Source organism: Propithecus coquereli, unplaced genomic scaffold, assembly GCF_000956105.1.
Source record: "Propithecus coquereli isolate 6110/MARCELLA unplaced genomic scaffold, Pcoq_1.0 Scaffold38, whole genome shotgun sequence".
In the NCBI taxonomy this organism is placed as follows: Eukaryota; Metazoa; Chordata; class Mammalia; order Primates; family Indriidae; genus Propithecus; species Propithecus coquereli.
In genome coordinates, this window is record NW_012149507.1 from 3,697,965 (window position 1) to 3,720,565 (window position 22,601).

The 22,601-nt window shown below is 39.5% G+C and overlaps 1 protein-coding gene across 8 annotated transcripts in view; it reads left to right on the forward strand.

The window, feature by feature from the left end:
- The window catches only part of DLGAP1 (discs, large (Drosophila) homolog-associated protein 1), a 341,764-nt gene that overhangs the window by 289,359 nt on the left and 29,804 nt on the right, over positions 1 to 22,601 (forward strand). For all 8 annotated transcript variants that reach the window (XM_012652093.1, XM_012652092.1, XM_012652094.1 and 5 more), the window contains one exon: positions 19,274 to 19,695. In XM_012652093.1, coding sequence (XP_012507547.1) covers positions 19,274 to 19,695 — 422 coding nt within the window. The remainder of the gene's footprint in view (positions 1 to 19,273; positions 19,696 to 22,601) is intronic.

The window sequence follows — 22,601 nt, forward strand, 5'->3', positions numbered from 1 at the left end:
ACATAAATATAGTTAACTGATCTTTGACAAAGGAGCAAATTCAATACAATGGCAAAAAGATAGTCTTTCAACCAATGGTGCTAGAACAACTGGACATCCACATGGAAAAAAAATGAATCTAGACAGAGATCTTACACCCTTTGCAAAAATTAACTCAAAGGGAATCATTAGACCTAAATGTAAAACACAAAACTATGGAATTCTTAGAAGATAACATAGGAGAAATTATAGGTGACCTTGGATATGGCAATGACTTTTGCTATACAGCACCAAAGACATGATCCATGAAATAGATAATTGATAAGTTGGACTTTATTAAAACTAAAAACAACTACTCTGTGAAAGACAATGTCAAGAGAATAAGAAGACGAGCCACACATTGGAAGAAAATATTTACAAAAGATACATCTGATAAAGAACTGTAATCCAAAACATAAAAGAACTCTGAAGATACAACAATTAGAAAGCAAACAACCTGATTTAAAAATGAGCAAAAGACTTGAATAGACACCTTACCAACGTTGACATACAGATGTAAAGTAAGCATATTAAAAGATGTTCAACATCACATGTCATTAGGAAATTGCAAATTAAAACAAGAATGAGATACCACCAGACACTATTAGAATGGTCAAAATCCGAAACACTGACAGCACCAAATTCTGGTGCGGATCTGGAGTAACAGGAACTCTCATTCGCTGCTGGTGGGAATGCAAAATGGTTCAGCCACTTGAGAAGACAGTTTGACAGTGTCTTATAAAATTTAATATACTCCTATGATACCATCCAGCAATTGTGCTCCTTGGAATTTATCCAAATGAATTGAAAATGTATGTCCACTTGAAAAACCTGCATATGAATGTTCATAGCAGCTTTATTCATAATTACCAAAACTTGGAAGCAACCAAGATATCCTTCAGTAGGTGAATGAATAAACTACAGTACATACAGATAATGGAATATTATCCAGTACTAAAAAGAAATAAGCTATCAAGCCACAAAAAGACATGGAGGAAACTTAAATGCACATTACTAAGTGAAACAAACTAATATGAAAAACAATCCTACATATTGTGTGATTCCAACTATATGACATCCTAGAAAAGGCAAAACTAGAAAGATAATAAAAAGATCAGGTTGCCAGGAGTTGGAGAGAGAGAGGGACGAATAGGTGGAGCATAGAGGACGTTTAGGGCAGTGGAACTACTCTGTGTGATATTTCAATGGTGGATACATGTCATTAGACATTTGTCCAAACCAATAGAATGTACAACGCCAAGAGTGAGCCCTAATGTAAACTATGGACTTTGGTGATAATGATGTGCCAACACAGGTTCGTGGATTGCATCGAATGTTCCACTCTGGTGGGGATGTGATTAGTGGGGAGGCTGTGCCTGGGCTGGGTGGAGTGGTATGTGGGAACTCTGTACTTTTTGCTCAATTTTGCTGGGAACCTAAAACTGTTCTAAAAAATAAAATTTATTTATTTTTTTATTTTTTTATTTTTGAGACAGAGTCTCACTCTGTTGCCAGGGCTAGAGTGAGTGCCGTGGCGTCAGCCTAGCTCACAGCAACCTCAAACTCCTGGGCTCAAGCAATCCTCCTGCCTCAGCCTCCCGAGTAGCTGGGACTACAGGCATGCGCCACCATGCCCGGCTATTTTTTCTATATATTTTTAGTTGTCCGATTAATTTCTTTCTATTTTTAGTGGAGACGGGGTCTCGCTCTTGAGGCTGGTTTTGAACTCCTGACCTTGAGCGATCCTCCCGCCTCAGCCTCCCAGAGTGCTAGGATTACAGGCGTGAGCCACCACGCCCGGCCCTAAAAAATAAAATTTATTAATTTAAAAGAGGGGGTGGAGGAAGGTAGACACTAGTGTTAACCTCAGTGTGTTGTCCTGGGCTGTGTTATTTAATATATGTAAAACTTTTAGAACAATGTAGGATGCTCTTTTTCCTAGTCTATTAAGTATTCAAATAGAATCTCTCTACACATTGAGGTTTCAAGAAAGCAATTATACAGCCTTTTCTTCTAAAACAAGACAAAGTCATTTCAGTCTATCTTTCCAAATTCCGTTTCCACAAGAATGCTAAATATTGCATAGTTCGGACCTACCTAATAGCAACTCCTAAACTTCAAACAAGCCATTTTCACCATGTTTTTTAAAAGTTTAATATTTATTAAATTATTGAAGTTTGTAGGATGGTCAGTTTCTCAGTAAACTGGGTAATTTATTTAAAACTCATCCTCAAAAGAGCTGGCAGGCTAATTTCAGTGCTTCACTTTCCAGAACATACCCTTCCTCAAAGATCACTTCATAGTTAACCACTGTAAAGTAAATAAGCATTTAAATTGATGTTAATGATTGTTTTCAACCTCTTCAAAAGAAATCCGTTGTCAAACAGGAAGGGATTACCAATATCTTCTGTCTCTAACTATAATTCTTTTTATAATTTTGTTGTAATTCATTTAGATAGGATCTTAAAAAGCAAAACTGGGCAAATGAGATAACTTAATGGTAGCTGCGGGATTTTTTCTTTTTTTAATTATCTAGTGATAAAGATGAAACTGTTGCTTTCACACTAAATGGCCAGTAACAATCCATCTCTTCCTTCTTCAAATAAACAGACTGATAAAAGACAGCAACCTAACAAAAAGTGAGAAAAAGAAAGAAAATAGAGCCAGAGAAAGAGATAGTAAAAGAGATGAAGATTAAAAGACTTTGTAAGAGTCAAGAGACTTTGAACTTATCACAGTTTTGGAACCAAAACTAACCCAGCAAGATCCACCTAACTGATTTATCTATTAAGGAGTAAACTTATAAATGTTGGTGCTCTTCAGTGTTCCAAATCAAAACAAAAGGAAGAAGTTAATAACCCATTAGTAAAAAATAAAACACACCAGGTAACCGATCTGCTTCAAAGAATCAAAATCTTCCTGGTACATTTGCAGGTAACCATGACATCCTCAAAATGCCATGGATCAAAAATGTGCCTTGTCCATTCTTGGGCTACCTCGTGGTGGGGACTGTGCACAGAGGAATGCGTCTAAAGGGCACTAGTTTAAATGCCATGGCAGAGCAAGCCAGGGATAATGAATGCATGTGTCATTTTGAAGGGAGACTGCTTCTCTATGCCAATGAAGAAACTCGTCATCCTCAGCAAACATTAGCTATCATCCCCTCAATTCCTGCTTACAGGTCAGCTAGTGGCATGATCTGCAGGACACACAGGGCATGTATTTGCTGATATGCAGGACTGATCCTAAGCAAGGCAGGCAAATCTTGGCAGCACACCTGGGCCAGCGCTCTCCCTGCAGATGTCTCCAGCGTGCTGTCCTCATTCTCTCTCATCCTTTTGATGCTCCCCAGGAATTTGTATGAGGTCCTCTTGTCTTTCAGGTTGATAATTAGCAAACCTAGTAAACCAATCCTTTCTGTTGACTTAGGTGAGAAAGCTAAGAGGCTCCCAGGGATCTCCCATTTCCTTCCAGGTAACAATTGTATTTTAACAGTGGCTCCAAACTAGCCTTTCTTGTATTAGCCCACTATTGACTCTAAGATGCTAACAGTGCACACAAAGAGGAAGAATATTGCTGTTTTCATTATAAAAACAGTGTGTAAATTTACTTGGAGGAAAACATATGGCAACATGTTAACAGTTTATTACTCTTTGATGGGCTTTGGAGTAATTAAAAAAAACAATATGTGTGTGTATCTTCTTTTTACATATTATCTAACTTTTCTACAGTAATTATATATTATTAAATAATCCAATTCATGATGAGAAAATTAAGACATATTTATACATTGTAAAAATTTATAAATTACAGAAATAAAGTCCCCCATAATCCTATCCATGAACCATGAACTAATAAATGAGTATATTTTTACCCACACTTTTTCCATGAACATTTTAAAAGTTGGTGAAATCGTCTTATGTAAACAATCTTGTAACACTTTAAAAATCAGCTAACGTTATTACAGAAGTTTTCTCCTTATTAAAAATCCTTAGCAAATACCTCTTTTAATGGCTGCACAATATTTAAGTCTATGGATGAGCCATCATCTTCAGCTCCTTTCTGCCACGGCTGGATTATCTACATTATTTCTAGATTGACTTCTGATTAAAAATAGTGACAAAGTACATACATCCATCTTTGAGGCTTTCTGGTGGAACTAAAGGACAACACAAAGAATTTGTGTTTGTTTTGGCATAAACTCCCAAGGGGGAAGAGACCAGGAGAGAGAAAAACAACAGCAAGATGTAGCAAGCTAGGAGGCAGACAGGCAAGCTGTAAGTGACTCGGCAGACCAGAGAAAGCTGAATCCAAAGCCAGCAGTGCAGAAATCCAAGATGTAATTCCACTGAAATTTCAGAACCCGCAAAAGGCATGGGGTTTGGTAGTAGTGGGTGCTCTGAAAGTGGGGATGAAGATGGAGCTAAAAACTCCTCGAATCTTCAGAGCCAAGTGACAGTCCTTCCCTACCCTGGCAGAGACTGGAGTTTTCTCTTCTTCAGAACCTAACACTAAGGGTCTCTGGTCCGGAAGATGCCAGCACAGTTGAGGGCAGATGGCTGCACTGAAATAGAGGGGTAAGTGAAAATCTACGAACAGAATGTGGCGGCACCTGTCCTGAGCCTGCCCTCGCTCAGCGCCCAGGATCCTGGTAGCCAGGCACATCCCCTCCATCCTTTGGGCGGGAATATGGAAGAGTCTATTGTGGAGAACTGACCAGCCTGAGCCCAAAGTCCCAAAGATGCTGACATCGGGGATTTGCAAGATAAAAGCCCAGCCCCATCACCCTACAGTGAGGATTAGAGTGGATAAGCCCTTCCCGAAAGCACAGACTTTTGTAACCTGGCTTTTAGCTTGCCTCTCAGTGTGAGCAGACAGCCAAGGATCAGCAAACTCAGGAGCCAGAAAACTAGAACCAAAATTTTTAAGGAACATTCAGAAAATTAAAAAGTTATTTTTTGAGAGGAAGGGTGAGTGAAGACGGTGCCATGAGGATGTGGAAGTTGGTAAAGATCTCTCACAGAGCATCTTCTTAACCACCTGGGGAGTGGGGAGAGAGAAGGGGTAGAAAAAGAAAAGTACTCTTAGAAACTAAAAACTTACTAGCAGAACCGAAAACCCAACAGAGGAGTTAGAAGATAAATCTGAAGAATTTTCTAGAAAAAAGCATAAAAGGGGGAAAAGCGAAGAAAGAAGAAAATGTAGAATCCGGGAAATAATTGATCCAACCCAAGAAAAGGAGAAGGGGAGCTTTGGGATGGTGGGGAAGGGAAGTCTCCAGACCACAGGTGTGTGGCAGGTGTGAGGACAGGCCAGGTGCTGTGGACCAGGTCAGAAGCTCTGTGAAAGATGGACTCAGGAAGACTGATAGAATTCCAAACGTATCTCAGGGCATGGAGAGGAGCTTTACACATCTGGAGGAACTTTGAAGATTTTCAGTGACATACGATAAACTGCATATATTTAAAGTGTCCAATTTGATAAGTTTTGGCATATATATGTAAATGAGGTGAAACTATCACTGCTATAAAGATAAAGAACATTTCCATCACCTCCAAAAACTTCCTTAGGCCCCTTTACAGTAATGCTAAGTGTAGAAAAATTAAGCAAAAAATTTTTTTTTGAGACAGAGTCTCACTCTGCTGCCCGGGCTACAGTGCCGTGGCATCAGTCTAGCTCACAGCAACATCGAACTCCTGGGCTCAAGCGATCCTCCTGCCTCAGCCTCCCAAATAGCTGGGACTACAGGCATGTGCCACCATGCCTGGCTAATTTTTTTTTTTTTTTCCTATTTTTAGTGGAGACAGGGTGTCGCTCTTGCTCAGGTTGGTCTCGAACTCCTGACCTCAAGTGATCCTCCGCCTCGACCTCCCAGAGTGCTAGGATTACAGGCATGAGCCACCAAGCCCGGCCTAAGCAAATTTTTTAAAAGAAAAAGTGTAGGAAATAGAAATATAAAATGGTGTCTTAGTTCAGGCTGCCATTAAAAAAAATACCATAGATTTATGTCTTAAACAACAGAAATTCATTTTCTCACAATTCTGGAGGCTAGAGGTATAATTCTGGTTCCAGATCAAGGTGTCCATGGGGTTGGTTTCTTGTGAGGTCTCTCTCCTGGGTTTGCAAATGTCCATCTTCTCCCTGTGTCCTCACATGGTCTTCCCTCTGTGCATGTCTGTGTCCTAATCGCCTCTTTTTATTAGGACACCAGTTATATTGGATTAGTGCCCACCCTGCAGGCCTCATTTTAACTTAATCACCTTTTTAAAGGCCCTGTCTCCAAATACAGTCACGCCCTGAGGTACTGGTGTGAGGATTTCAACATAAAAATCTGGGGCCCCACAATTCAGCTGATAGCAGATGGTCTGCTGTGAATTTCTTGATCATAAAAATCAAGTTCTGAATATTTACCCAAATTTATAATCCAGTTGTAACAGAAGAATGGAAACATACAGGGACAGACCAGAAACTTGTGTGTGTGTGTGTGTGTGTGTGTGTGTGAGAGAGAGAGAGAGAGAAAGAGAGAGAGAGAGAATGAATGAGGAGTGAAAAGCAGGGTGCTGGTGAGGTGAGAGAAATCTAAATCTTTACCTTTCCTAAGGACAAAAACTTAAAAAAACAAAAATTAAAAAGGAATGATTTTTGTTATTTAGAAATAATGCTTAACTTTTAAAATTTTTATTTATTTATTTTTGAGATAGGGTCTCGCTATGTTGCCCAGGCTGGCCTTGAACTCCAGGGCTCAAGAGAACCTCCTGTCTCAGCCTCCTGAGTAGCTGGGATTACAAGCACATGCCACCATGCCCGGCTAAGAAGTAGTGTTTAAAAGTGGCTGCCTCTGGAGCAGAAAACTGCCGCATAAGTGGACTACACCTTTCTATTTTTCATAGCCAGCCTTATAGAACCATTTGATGTTTTAAAGCTGGGTATATATAACTTTGATAAAATTTCCTGAAATGGAATACTGAGTCTAAGAATTCAAATATTTTTTTAACGTTCTTGATATACATTAAGCATAGAGCCCCTGAAAAAATCTGCACTACTTTACATTGAAGAAGATACTTGAGGACAAGATAACTATCCTCAAGTCGCATCATGTACTTTTTTGTTTGTCTTAAGCACTTTATTAAAGTTCATTGACATATGATACACTGTATATATTTAAAGTGTACAATTTGGTAAGTTTTGGCATATATTTTTGCCTAAAATATATGCAAATGAGGTGAAACTATCACCACCGTAAAGATGAAGAACATGTCCATCACCCCCAAACACTTCCTTAGGCCCCTTTACAGTCAGTCCCTCCCCACCCATCCTTTCCTCCCTTACTCCTTACCCTGTCTGTGTTTTGTCACTTGTTTGCATTTTCTAGAATTTTATACAAATAGAATCATGTAGCATATAATTCTTTTCTTGCCTGGCTTTTCTAGGTCAGAATAATTACTTTGAAATTCATCCATATTTTGCATGTATCAATAGTTTGTTCCTTTTTCTGCGGATTAGTGTACCAATGTGTGAATATGCCACAATTTGTTTATCCATTCACCTACTGATGAACGGTTAGGTCATTTCCAGTTCGGAGCTATTACAAATAAAGCTGCTATGAACATTTGTACACAAGTCTTTACATGGAAATATGCTTTCATTTCTTTTAGATAAAAACCTAGGCATGGAATCGTTGGGCCTTATGGTAGTCTGGCTTATTTTGTTGTTGTTGTTGTTGTTTGTGCTTTCAGTGTCATATTTAAGAAATCATTGTCAAATCCAGGATCAGCAGGATCTGCCTCTATATTTTCTTCTAAGAATATTACAGTTTTATCTCTTAAGGCCTTTGATCCATTTTGAACTAATTTTTGTATTAATATATGGTGTGAGGTAAGGACCCAACTTCAATCCTTTGCATGTGGATATCCAATTATCTCACATTGATTGATTTTTGAATGCTAATCCAACCTTGTATTTCTGGGATAAAGCCAATTTTGTCATCATGTACAATCCATTTTATATGTTACTGGATTTGATTGACTAAAATTTGCCTAAGAATTTTTGTGTCTATATTCATGAGGGATATTGTTCTGTAGTTTTCTTATAATGTCTTTGTGTTTTTCATATCAGAATAATGCTATCCCCTATGTAATAGGAAGCATTTTGTCCTTTTAAGTTTTCTGGATGATTTTGTATAAAATTGGTATTTTTTTTTAATTAACATTTCATTGAAGTCACCAATGAAGTAGTTTGGATCTGGAATTTACTTTCTGGGAAAGCTTTTAACTACAAATTCAATCTCTTTAACAGATATAGGGCTATTCAGGCCATTGATTCCTTCTTGCTTGAGTTTGATAATTTGTGCCTTTCAGTGAATTTGTTTATTTTATCTAAGTTATCCAATTTAATGGTATAAACTTGGTCATAATATTCCCCTAATATCATTTTAATATCTGTAGAATCTCTAGTGCTGTCACCGCTCTTATTTCTGATATTGGTAATATGTGTCTTCTCTCTCACTCCCTCTCTCTTTTTCCTTATCAGTGTGGCTAGAGGATTATCAGTTATATTTTTAAAAATAATCTGCTATTGATTTCATTGATTCTTCTCTGTAGTTTTTCTGTTTTCTGTTTCATTAATTTCTGCATTTATCATTTCCTTTATTCTGTTTATTATGGGTTGTATTTGCTCTTCTATTTTTAGTTTTTTTTTTACATCCAGTCTAAATTTAATAAAACATTTTAATACATTACATGTATAATAATATAGAAACAAAAAATTACACCATTAGTCAAATGAACAAATGCAAACATTTTCAGCCACTAAACATGGGAAGAGCAGCAATATGTCAATAGCAAGGAGTAAGAAAATAACTAATCGATAACAAGATCTTTCCTTTAATATTTTTAGTTTAAGACAGAAGCTGAGCATTGATTTGAGACCTTTTCTACTATTGGTGTTTAGATACTTTCCCTCTAAGAATTGCTTTAACGAAATCCCATAAATTTTGATATATTGCGTTTCTTTTTTCATTCAGTTCAAAATACTTTCTATTTTCCCTTTTGATTTTTTTCTTTAGTTCATGGGCTACTTAGAAGTATGTTATCTAGTTCCCAAATATTTGGGGATTTTCCAAATATCTTTTAGCAGTTGATTCCTATTTAATTCCATTGTGGTCAGACAACATACTTTGTCTTGAATCCTTTAAAATTCATTGAAATTTGTTTGATGGCCTAAAATAAAATCTATCTTGCTAAATGCTATGTGTGTACTTTAAAAAATGTGTATTGTTATTTTTTAGTGGAGTGTTCTATAAATGCCAATTAGATCAGGTTAGTTGCTGAGTTCTTCTATAGTCTCTCTTATTTTCTGTCTACATGTTCTATCAATTATCAAGAAAGTGATGTTGAAATATGTGACTATAATTGTGAATTTGTGTATTTCTCTGAATAGTTATATCAGTATTTGCTTCATGTATTTTGAAACTCTTTTATTAGCTACATAAATGTTTCGGATTGTTATGTCCTCTTGGGGAATTGACCTCTTTATCATTATGAAACAAATAGCATCCTCCCTGGTGCTATTTTTTGTTCTGAAATCTACCTTGTCTGATATTAAGACAACCAATCCAGCTTTCTTTTCATTAGGATTAGCATGGTGTATCTTTTTTCATTCTTTTACTTTTAAACTATTTGTGTCTCTATATTTAATGTGTGGTTTTTGTAGACAGTATATTTGAGTCTTGCTTTTTATTTTCTTATTTTTTTATTTCAGAGTATTACAGGGGTACAAATGTTTTGGTTACATCAGTTGCTTTTGTGCCATTTGAATCAGAGTTATAAGTGTGCCCATCAGCAAGATAGTGTGCATTATACCCATTAGGTATGAATTTACCTGTTCCAACTCTTGCTTTTTATTCCGATCTTGTAACCTCTTCCTTTTAACTAGGGTGATTAGCCCATTTACATTTAATGTGACTGTTGATATGCTTGGGTTTAAGTTTGCCATCTTGTGTTTATTTTTTATTTGTATCTCCTCTTTGTCCTATTTTTCATCTATTTCTGCCTTCTTTTGGATTGTCTTTCTAAGATTCCATTTCCATTTTTTTAATGGTGAAATCAAAATGTTTTTATTGATGTATAAACACAAAACAAAATTTAATGGAGGCCAAAATTTATGGAATTGTGAATGCTATATCAATAGAATACATTTCTTAAATTATGTTTAATAAAACAAATCAAAATGCTAGGGTGAGAGGGAAAAGTAGCAACTGAGAAACTGATGACTAGGGAGGCTGAAAGATTACCAATCCTGATAGAGGCTTGTTGGTTAAATGGAGAAGCTGCAACAATAATGTTTGAGTTAAAGTTCTATGAATTTGCAACCTCTTTAAGGCTCTGGTTACTGGCCGTGAAATCAACTGATTGGACACAGAATAGCATCAGAGCGAGATAATTGTTGACAGTGAAAACTTGTGAGAGGCTTTTTTTTTAATGACTAAAAACAGGAGTGAGGAGTAGAACTCATTATTTCAATAATCATATACCAGTCACTGTTATAAGATTGTTTGATTCTTTTCAAAATGTTGGCATATCCATTTTTTCTTTTTCTTTTAGTTTCACAGATCCCCTGTGATAATTTCAAGCTGGTGGTGTTATATAATTTTTTATGTCACTTGATCTGTTCCCTAGTTTAGATATTTACAGGGCTATGACTAAAACCCAAGTCTAATTAACTTGTGGTGTGGTGAATTTATTTTACCTTACCATGAAATTCTAAATTTCTCAACCTAAATCTGTCAAAATCTGACAAATTTATATGCGTGATTCCATTTCATTTCCTTTATTGGCTTATTAGCTGTAACTCTTTATTGTATTTTTTAGTGGTTGCTATAGGGATGATAGCATATATCTTTAACTTACAATAATCAACCTTCAAGTAAAATTATGTAATTTCACATATAAAAATCTTACGATAGTATGCTTTCATTTCTCCACTCCTAGGCTTTGCGCTTTTGTTATCAAACATATTACTTCTACATATAAACCCCATAATATATTGTTATTATTTTTGCTTTAAGCGGTCAATTATCTTTAAAGAAATTTAAATTACAAGAAAAAAAGGTCTTATTTATCCATGAAGTTAAAATTCCCAATGTTCTTCATTCCTTTTTGTAGATCCAAATTTCCATCTAGCATCATTTTCCTTCTCCTTTTTTTTTTTAATTTCAATAGATTCATTTTTCTTCTTCTTGAAGCACTTCTTCTTTTTTTTTTTTTTTTTTGAGACAGAGTCTCACTCTGTTGCCCCAGTAACGTGCAGTGACGTTATCATAACTCACTACAACCTCAGACTCCTGGGCTCAAGCCACCCTCCTGCCTCAGCCTGTACTGAGTAGCTGAGTAGCTGGAACTACAGGCACACACCACCACCCCTGGCTAATTTTTTCTATTTTTGGTAGAGATGGGGATCTTGCTCTTGCTCAGACTGGTCTCAGACTCCTGACCTCAAGCGATCCTCCCACCTCAGCCTCCCAGAGTGCTAGGATTTACAGGCCTGAGTTGTCTTCTTTTTTAAAAGATATTTTTGCTACATATAACACTCTAGGTTGATGGCTTTTTCTTTCGAAGAGGAATAAAGGTACTCCAGTCTCGGGTAGGTTTCTCATCCCGTGCACTGAACAGTACTTAGGCGAGTACTCTGTTGGGACCCTGTGCAGATCTGACATTCTCTCTGTGCGGTTCTCTCTTCTTCCCGATACTCTGCCCGCAAACTCTAGCTGCATTGCCCGCCTGGGACATCCAGTAAGGTCTCTTCGGGACGGGGAGACAACTGACTCTATGTGGGGCCACTTCCTGGAAACTTTCTACAATCAGTGAAAGGGGCAGTCATAGGCCGCATTTATTCCCATATCCCAGGGATCACTGTCCTTCATTGCCTGGTATCAAATGTCTTGAAAACAGTTGTTTCATATATTTTGCCAGTTTTTTAGTTGTTTCAGAGAGTAGATTAAATTTAGCCATTCTTACTCCATGGCGGGCAGAAGCAGAAGTCGTCCACACAGGCTTTATTTGGTCTATAAATGGGGCGCTACTTAGCACTCTCCCTGGCTTGCAAGGTCACTAGAAAAATACTGGAGCTATGGGGAAAAGAGAGAGTTTTTGGAAAGAGACCCAGATTGAAAGTCACTTTATCTATCTGTAAAATTTGAGAGTTGGCTGCTATTAACATCAATAACCTTTTTTGGTGTAAGTTCTCCGACTCAACAGTGTTGATGTATTTTGTACCACTTTATAAAGCGATCATCTCCCATCTTCACAACTGAAAGTGTTAAGGGGAGATAGGAAGTTCGAAACTATATACTTCTTGGTTCCTTATCGACAGTGTCAAATTGACATCTGTCATTAGTGGTTGCATAGAAAGAAGCTACTGGTCTCACAACAATTTTCTGGAAAGAGAACTCCAGAGCGTTATTTTTCTGGTGGTTGCTTATTTACTATTTCCATCTATGCTGCAAGAACCACTTGGCCTTCCGCATCCAGGGAATTAGAAGAGAAAATTTTCCTAGAATAAATGGGTGACAAACCTCTTTATGGCCTCTTTTTCTCCCTCATCAACTCCCCTACCCTTGTCATTTTTTTTGTTAAGCAAGGGAAGTTGGCTAACAGTGAATGTCTAGAGCAGGCTTTGTGTGTTTGGAGGCGTGTGCCCAAAGGGAAAGCCAGGATCTTTGCATTTATGTGGGTCGGATGGAATGGGAGCAGATGGGTATTTTGATAATTCACATAAAGGCTTCTGCTTTTCCTGATCTCCAGCTGGTGGAGCCACCTCCTTCTCTCCTAGTACACCTTTTGTACAGTACACACAATGCTCAGACCTCCAGGATATACTTGATGCTAAGGGGGAAAAATGCTGGCATCAACATGTGCTCGTGAATGACACCCGCCATTCCAGCAGATCTGCGAGTGCACACCTGAGTCAGAGGTGCTGGAGGAAAGCACCGTTAATAGATTATGAGAGCCACTCCCCATTTCTAGAAACAAATGCCTCCGTCAGTAGGATTCTTATACTTTTCTTTTTTCACCAAATACTGCCTATGTTTCCATTTGCGTTTCCATAAATGACCTCATTCTCAGGGTTTAGATCTTCCCTGCTTCACACTTAAAGCTCACAGCCCCATAACTGGGTGGCGTGAGCAAGTGGAAAGGTGGCATCGTTTTCTCTTTTAGCACAGCATCAACTAGTATAAAAGATCTCTGTTGATCGCAAGTGACTTAAATATGTAAACATTTGGGCTTGTAGTGATTTGTGCCTTTTCAACTAAGCAGGATGTTAACACAGAAAGTAAAAATTGAGACAGCATCTTCTGACAGCCAGTTTAGGGACCACAGACTTGGAAAGGCCTTTGGCAATCAAAACACCCCTTCTTGCCAACCCAGAGCTTTGGATCAATCCCCACTCCTCACAGTTTCCTTGGAGTACCACGTAGCCCAGTACCCACCCTTGCTGTTGCATTTGGCAAATAATCTCTTTCCCTGGCCAAGTAACAATACCATGAGCTAGCCAAACAGTTCCTACGTACACCCGACTTGTACAGGTGTGGCATTGGTGCGTTTCAAATTTCAAAAGCCTGAAACTTGGCTTAATTCCCAATAGGCCTCCTATCTCCCTTCCTTTTTTTCTTCCTTCCTTCCTACCCTCCCTCCCTCCTTCCCTCTTTCCTTCTGTCTTTCAGAATTCCTTCTCTCCTTCTCTTTCTTTCTCTCTTTCTTTCTTCCTTTTTACATGTTTTCAAGATACTTGTTTGCAGAAAGAAAACCATCTGACTCACAAGCCTATAGCCTTCATTTGACCAAAAACAGGACTCGATAAAAAATAATAGTTAGTGAGACCTCATGTGCTTTCGTTAGTTAGCTTGGGTCAGTAGCCAGGGAGTGACCTAACACTCCAGTCGCTCAAGGAAAGCAGTTCCTTCTGGGGCACTTTCAATTCGAGGATATTTTGTTGAGACTCGTAACCAAGGCTCCTGTAGTGACAGCCATCAAAGATACTAGCACCTGTCCAACTGGTGCTAAAAGGAGTATGGCAACATGCCTGACCCTCTCAGAAGTTATCAGATGATAACAAGTCCACTGTCGTTATTTCCATTTTTCCCTTTCTTTTATTTGACAAATACATCCCAAGTATTTGGGATTGAGAGAATCATTATATTAGAAAGCCTCTTTGATTTTCCTTTGCTTAGAGAGATCTTTAAGCAAAAGAATGGTGAGCATGGAGGATTTTAAATAACCAACAGATGATTATTTCGAGATAGTTTTAAAATCTGGTGATAGGACAGTGCTAACCACATACAAATGGAGAGCAGGAAAGTTTCTTCCAACTGAATATTTGAACAAGGGTTGCCTTATACCTACATTCCTCCATGCACTATTCTAAGTTGGAAGCTGATCTGACAACAAAAAGTAAACCTCTTTTTTGGGAAGTTTTAGTTCTTGATCTCAGTCTCCCCACCCACATGCCTTCTTTTTATCTATCTTTTATTTTATATAATGAGACATCTTGGGTTTGACGTCAGTTAAAGCGTGCCATTTCACAAAATACCACGGTGGTTGCACTTTCGAGGAGTAGCATTTTCAGATCCCACATATACTCAGCCTTGACAGAAGGCTTGAGTTAAAAATGGCTAGAGGCACCTACAAAGAAAGAAAAATCAGCACAGGACTAGCATTTCCCCCTTTGAAACTAGACTTGGCTCTGAAAAGCAACCATTATGTGAATGAGAGGGATAAAGAAGCTAACCAGAGGCCGGAGGATTCTGTGATGGAATGACTGAGTTAGTCTCCTTAAAATAAGTTTATGACTTGAGTCTCACTAGTTGGATGCCTTGCAGGTCCAAAGCATGTACGTTATAAATACACTGACTGCGCTTGGTTTTCATTCATGACTTACTTTGTTTAACTGCAACTCCATAAGACAGTGGGGGGTGAATGGAACACTGCAATTTACCCACCTATACGTTGCTTTGTAACCTGCTGTACAGCAAAGTTGTGGAGGGTGGGGTGGGGTAGAAAATCCTGTAATTAGAAATACAGGCCAGGCGCAGTGGCTCATGCCTGCGGGAGGCGTGAGCCTGTGGGAGGCACTTTGGGAGGCCGAGGTGGGAGGATTGCTTGAGGTCAGGCGTTCGAGACCAGCCTGAGCAAGAGCGAGACCTCGTCTCTAGCAAAAATAGAAAAAATTAGACAGGCATGGTTGTGCTCGCCTGTAGTCCCAGCTACTTGGGAGGCTGAGGCAAGAGGATCCCTTGAGCCCAGGAGTTCGAGATTGCTGTGAGGTAAGCTGAAGCCATGGCACTCTAGCCCAGGCAACAGAGCAAGGCTCTGTCTCAAAAAAAAAAAAGAAAAAAGAAAAAGAAATACAAACTTGTTTCATAGAAGGAACATAAAGCAACAGCAGAGGTGAGTGCTAACAAGTGACTTTGCTCTGGCTGTTCAGAACAGGTAGGGTATTGTGTTCCTTACTGGTTGATCCAGTCCTCTGGTTTCATGGTTTTCTGCTCCTTAGGCCAGAATATTGGCCGGCATTTTTCAGAAGTTGTAATTACTACACACTGTGCCTATGGGGCACGAAGGACCAAAGAAGCTTCAAGGCTGGAAATTGTGGGTTTGGAAATAGCAAGCCACTGGGTTCAGCTTTTAGATTTATACCATCAATCAGCAACTCATCAATTCTTTTAAAAAAATACAGAAATTAATTGAGTGACCTCCTTCTGTGTTCTTATCAAAATTTTAAAACAACAATAACAACTTGACTGCACCCTTCACCCAGAAGGAACTTTGCACATGAAAGACATAAAACGTTTTGTAGAGCAGAACATTCTTTGAAAGCTCTGAGTAGAAGAAAGCACTTGCTTAAGGAACTTAATTGATAGAAACCAGCAGCTTGGACAGGGCTGCCTGAGTTCAAAGGCACCGCTTTTAATCCCAAACCATTTTAATTTTACTTAACTCTTATTTCTTTCTGGGTGACTAAACTGCAAACTTCTATTAATCTACTGCCAAGTAATTTTTCTTAAGAAGGTGGATACTTTACATGAGCCATAGCCAGGAGACGGCTGTCAGGAATGCTGGTAGTACAGTTTTGTGTAGATAAAAACAGAAGCACGGAAAGTAGGTCATTCTGCTTTATATGTGGAACAGATTCCGTCTCTGGCAAGTTTTCTCTGATTGAAAACAATAAGGCACTAGTGCTTCTTTAAGTTTGGAAATGTAATGCCTCTGGCAATACACGATCTTGGAGAGTGGAGGCTAATGTTTTCATAGTTGGGATTGCATGTTAGTAGAACAGCCAAAATGTCAACTGTTGCAGGGAGAGTCATCCAATTCACACATATGCAGCTGGAGAGAAAGCTTAGCTTCAGGAGATGGCATTTCACATTTGGGGAATGAACGGGAAGAATGCAGAAACAGCCGACTGCGGCCAAGAAATGAGTGCTTGTTGGAAGCGCCACTCTAGCAAAATTGTTCTTCCTTTTATTGCTGGTGCAAGAGACTTGTAACATTGCATTCAGACTTTCACACTATGTGATGTTTTTTCTTTTTGGCCCATTTGAGAGTTAAAGAACTTACAAAAATGACTACATCTGATACTTTCAGCAGAAGTGGTTTCTTAAAAACAGCAAACGGTGAAATGGGCCAACTTGGGCTGGTTTATCTTCATAAAATGGCCAGAATCACAACATATTTGATCATCTTGACCATCCTAATAACTAACACAGATTGGTACTACAGCCACATTTCTTTCTTGACAGTTATTCTCTAGGGAAAAAATAGATTTATTGAGATGATTATATTCCTTTTTGTGACTCACAGTCTTTCTAGAGTCTTTCAAATAACTATTTGCCTGTACTGTTCTGGCCATTCTTTATTTTTGATGGACCAGAATATTAGTTTTGATTGGCTTTAATAGTGTGGATCAGGACAGTAAAAAAAACCATATAATCTGGTGTACTTAATGTAGTATAGACATTGTTTAGTGCGCTATCCTTTAAGGCTGACACTATTGAATGTGGAACATTAATTGAAAATCAACTGGCAAACAAACTATCTTAAAATGGCATAATCATGAGCTATTCAAGAAAATGTACCACCCCACACCCATTCAAAATACGGAACTCAGGCCGGGCGCGGTGGCTCACATCCTAGCACTCTGGGAGGCCGAGGCGGGCGGATTGGTTGAGCTCAGGAGTTCGAGATTAGCCTGAGCAAGAGCGAGACCCCGTCTCTACTAAAAATAGAAAGAAATTAATCGGACAACTAAAAGTATATAGAAAAAATTAGCCGGGCATGGTGGCGCATGCCTGTAGTCCCAGCTACTCGGGAGGCTGAGGCAGAAGGATCGCTTGAGCCCAGGAGTTTGAGGTTGCTGTGAGCTAGGATGACGCCACGGCACTCTAGCCTGGGCAACACAGTGAGACTCTGTCTCAAACAAAAAAAAAAAAACAACAACAAAATACAGAACTCACAGAACACACATCTTATCAACAACACAACAGATGTTGATGAGGATGTGGAGAAATTGGAACCCTTGTGCACTGTTGGTGGGAATGTAAAATGGTGCAGCCACTATAGAAAATATTACCATAGTTCCTCAGAAAATTGAAGAAAAGAATTACCATGTGATTCAGTCATTCCATTTCTGGGTATATACCCAAAAGAATTAAAATCAGGGTCTCAAAAGAGATATTTGTACACCCTTGGTCATAGTAGCATTATTTATAATAGCCGAAAGGTGGAATCAACCCAAATGATCATGAATAAAGAAAATGGATTGGATAAACACAATGCAGATATATACAGTGGAACAGTATTCAGCCTTAAAAAGGAAGGAAATTCTGGCACATGCTACAACATGGATGAAACTTTGAAGACATTATGGTAATAAGCCAGTCACAAAAGGAAAAATACTATATGATTCCATTGACATGAGGTACCTAGAGTGGTCAGACGCAGAGACAGCCCCTGGTTGCCAGGGGCTGGGGGCGGGGGCAGGGGTCGTGAGTGTTTAATGGGTGCAGAGTTTCGGTTGGAAAAGATGATAAAGTTCTGGAAATGGATGGTGGTGATAGTTGCACATGTACTTAATGCCACTAAACCGTACACTTAATGATGGTTAAGCTAGTAAATTTTATGTTATGTGTATTTTATCACAATAAAAAATAAATAAAATATTAGGCCAGGAAGGGACATTAAGAAGGAAAAAAAGAAGTACAGAGCTGGGTAATGGACACGTGGCGTGCCTGCAGTGGATTTATATTCTCTGTCATTGTTTTCTGCCTTCCCCGGAGGCCAGCGAAGCTCTTTTCGTGTGTTTTAAATTAACTCAGGCCCACACCTTCCGTGCGCCTTGTCTGAGAAAGAATTCATCGCTCCTCTGTCCTTCGGCCTCCCCTCCCACCCTCCACACGCCCTCCCCTTGGTTGCAGGGTTCAGCCTGAGATACACAGGACTCCTTGGTGGAGAAAGGCTGATCTCACAGACGTGCATCTAGAATGCTCAGGTCGAACCTGTGAACAAGGTGTCTTTTATCACCTCAGTAGAACTGTGGGAAGGAAAATTAAAGCACACACAGGGCAGTAATAGAGAATTTTAGAACTGAAAGCTGATGTTTGCCCTCAAAACTTTGTACCAAATTATAATGATGACCTGTATAACCAAGAGATCCTTATCAGGGAAAGGAGTTTTAATTTAAGAAGAATCTATTAAACTTCAGTTTGCTTTCAGGAAGTCTTACTTGTAAGAAGAACTGTCCCTGGAAAAATGTGACTTTGCAGGATTCATGACAGTCTTGGTCCAGGTTAGGTTAGGATTTTTCCCCGATTTCTAAGCAAATTACCCAGACTGAGATATAATTGAATGGTTTCCTTACCCATCACCAACCTGAATTTCAGGATTCAAGCCACCCCAGATTTGAGGGGTGGGGGGTGGTACATTGGACATTCTACTGGCTTTATAGCACTGCACTTTGTACCACCTGCGAAATCTCTCTAGATATGCTTTAATGTCCTGTATCGAACAAGGATGAGAGATTTGTGTTCTTTTAGATTGGAGCTGTGGCAAACAGTGTGCTTTCATCAAGGGTCTCACCACACACAGACACACACACAAACTGAGAAGGTGAGACCCCACCTTCAACCCACCAAGAAAAGTAGAATGTGGTTTTACTGCAAGAAACATCCTTGAACTAAGTCTCCTTTCCCTATTCTCCCAAGCTTCCGCAGGTTCACTCGATCCAACAGTGTGACGACGGCAGTGCAGGCTGACCTGGACTTCCATGATAACCTGGAAAATTCCCTGGAATCTATAGAGGACAATTCGTGTCCTGGCCCAATGGCCAGACAGTTCTCCCGCGATGCCAGCACCTCCACAGTCAGCATTCAGGGCTCAGGAAACCACTACCACGCCTGCGCAGCCGACGATGACTTTGACACAGATTTTGACCCCTCTATTCTGCCTCCTCCGGACCCCTGGATTGACTCTATCACAGAAGACCCTCTGGAGGCCGTGCAGAGGTCGGTGTGCCATCGGGACGGCCACTGGTTTCTGAAGCTTCTCCAGGCAGAGCGAGACCGCATGGAGGGGTGGTGCCAGCAGATGGAGAGGGAAGAACGGGAAAACAACCTGCCCGAGGACAGTAAGTAAAGCCACCGCGGGCATCTGCGCACCCTTCACTGGGGGCTGGGGTGACTTTGCATTTGCAGAGTTTGCTGTTTTCTTCTCCGCCAGCTTCAATTGCATGGCCTTGGCCGTTCGCACTCTGAACCAGAACGTGCGGAACAGCTGGGCGACTGCAGCCGAGTGCACGAGCTCCCGCGCTGCACAGTAACGAGCGGCTCCGGGCAGACCCCGCACTGTCCTCAGCTCTAGATCCGTGACCCAGAGAATAGCAAGCTCCATGTGGAGGTGGTTTTGTGTCTCTACCTGGGTCCCTCCTCCCCAAATCCCCAAGATGACCCTGCGATGTTGCTGATTCTCAGGGGATTAAAAATAATTCCAAATAGTATCAGGGTCCATAGATATATGTGCTTCGAGCATGTATAATCTTTACAGTTTAATTACTCTCCATCACATACAATATTAACGCAAGGCTCATGCCGTATAGGCCGGTGGAAACCCATGCCTATTTGCGTTCGTAAGCCTGTGTAGCATGCTTTTAGGGAAGCAAACCTTTAGCCACTAAGTAATTAACACAAATTCCAATTGAATGGGTTAAAATAAATCATAAAATAAAATAAATGATGAATAAATAAAATAAATAGTGGACACCATTTTTTGAACACTAATATTTCCAAATTTGGCCTTTTCACAACAATTCCTATTAACAATTGACAAAGAAAAATTACCACATTACCTCAATTCTGAGGGACATTTTACACATTTTCAACAATTCTGAAATTGGGATATAGTTTATAATCAGAGCATATTTTAATGTGTGTTTATTTTCTTCTGAAAAACTATTATTAAATTAATGGTGGATTGTCTCACCAATGATATCTTCGAATCAAGGAAATTTAGTGGTAGGCAGTAAAGCTTCGTTTTTGCATGGCAACCATCTAGAAGACTATTGTCATGATGTAGCTTTTTAGGTTTGTTTTTAAATTATCTTTTAATTTTCTAACATGAACATTTAAAAACATGCACAAAAGTAGAGAGTCTAATATAATGATTACCATGTGCTCATCGCCCAGTCCAACGATTGCCCAAGTCTTATTTTCCCCCATTTGTTGTCATTTTTGCCAGAATTTTTGTTTGTTTGGTTGGTTTTGTTTTTGTTTTTTTTTTTGTTTTTTTCTCAGACAAGGTCTTGCTCTGTCTCTCCAGCTAGAGTGCAGTGGCGTCATCATAGCTCACTGCAGCCTCAAACTCCTGGGCTCAAGCAATCCTCCTGCCTCAGCCTCCCGAGTAGCTGGCACTACAGGCATGCGCCACCATGCCCAGATAATTTTTCCATTTTTTGTAGAGATGAGGTCTTATTATGTTGCCCAGGCTGGTTTCTAAGTCTGGCCTCAAGCAATCCTCCCTCCTCGGCCTCCGAAAGTGCTGGGATTACAGGAATGAGCCACCACGCACAGGCAAGAGTATTTTTAATAAAATCCAAAGCATCATGTCACTTCCCAGAGTATTTTTAATAAAATCCAAAGCATCATGTCACTTCCCTACGTAGCTCACACTGATAAAGGACATTGTTTTACATAACCACACATTATCATCCCTAACAAAAATAACAATAATTTCTTAATAATTAGATCTAGCATCTACTGCGAATCAGGTTAAATAGATTTACTAATGGCACCAAACTACTTGTGTCAAGGAGCAGTGAACTGTTCCCTAAGGGAATTATTTTTATGACAACGGAATTTGGAAAATAGGAGGCAGCAGGTTGCGGGATGTCCTCGCCGTGTCCACTCCCTCACTCACAGCTCTCATCTGCTCCTCCTGCTCGAACCCATCAAATGACTCCCTAGCTTATTGCTTGCCTTTGTGAGCAAATTAGGGAATTCATATGTGGGTTTTCTTTTACTCTTTCATAATGTAAGTGCAAACAATGTGGCAGTGGGAAAACAAATCACCTTGACATTTGCCCCTACCTGTTAGGAGCCCTGCAGACTACCCGAGTGTTGACCCACGGGCAGAATTAGCTTTTTGCCCTGGTGACAGGTCACCAAGGCACCACTCAGCAGCAGTGGGTGGGGCCAGGGGTAGGTTTCAGTAAGAGAATCTTAGTTGTGTCATCTTATTCTCCTTTCCCCTTGTATGTGTACCCCAAATTTACTAGATTTTTCTAAGAAAAATGCCAGCATCTAAGAAACAATGGCATCCGATGCCACTGCTCAACAGGACAAGCTATCTTTCTGTCTCAATTCACTCAAGTCGTTGAGTCGGGACTCCTTCTAGCTTCCCAGTTGGTTTTTAATAGGTCTCTGGGAAGCTGCTCAGCTGACGTTTTCTTTTAATTGGCCTTCCAACCTGAGAGTAGATCTACTTCTCCCAACCCAACTTTATGGTGATGCATGAGGATAGTCAGAGACTCAGGAAAATCTTCCTTGAGACTGTATCTATGAAAAGAAGTCAGTGTATTCTAACATGACAACATACATTCGAAAGGTGAAAATCTTGCCAGAAAACCAGATTCTTACCATGTGTTTGGGATGAAAGCGAAGAATATTTGTAGTTTGAAATGTACACGATGGGTAAAGTCCCAAAATAATGAACATGAAGGAATGGCCCAACTATTTGTTGTTCCAGGCCAAATTTATTGTTCAGGCTGAACCGAATGTGCCTCCCTGCAGCTTCTGTAATACTCTGCGCAACTGTCTATCAGGAACTTCCACCATTATTTTATAATAGTCTGTATCTCTCTCTCCTCCACTGAAAAGTAAACTTTCTAAAGCAAAAGCTATTCTTGTCTTATTCATCGCTGTATCTCCAGACCCTCTGACACATATTAATAGTAGGGGATCTATTTGAGTCCTCAAAACATTTTGGAAATTCTGTTTTAAAAATGTTATTTTACTTAGCAAAACCTTTCTTCCTAATTAG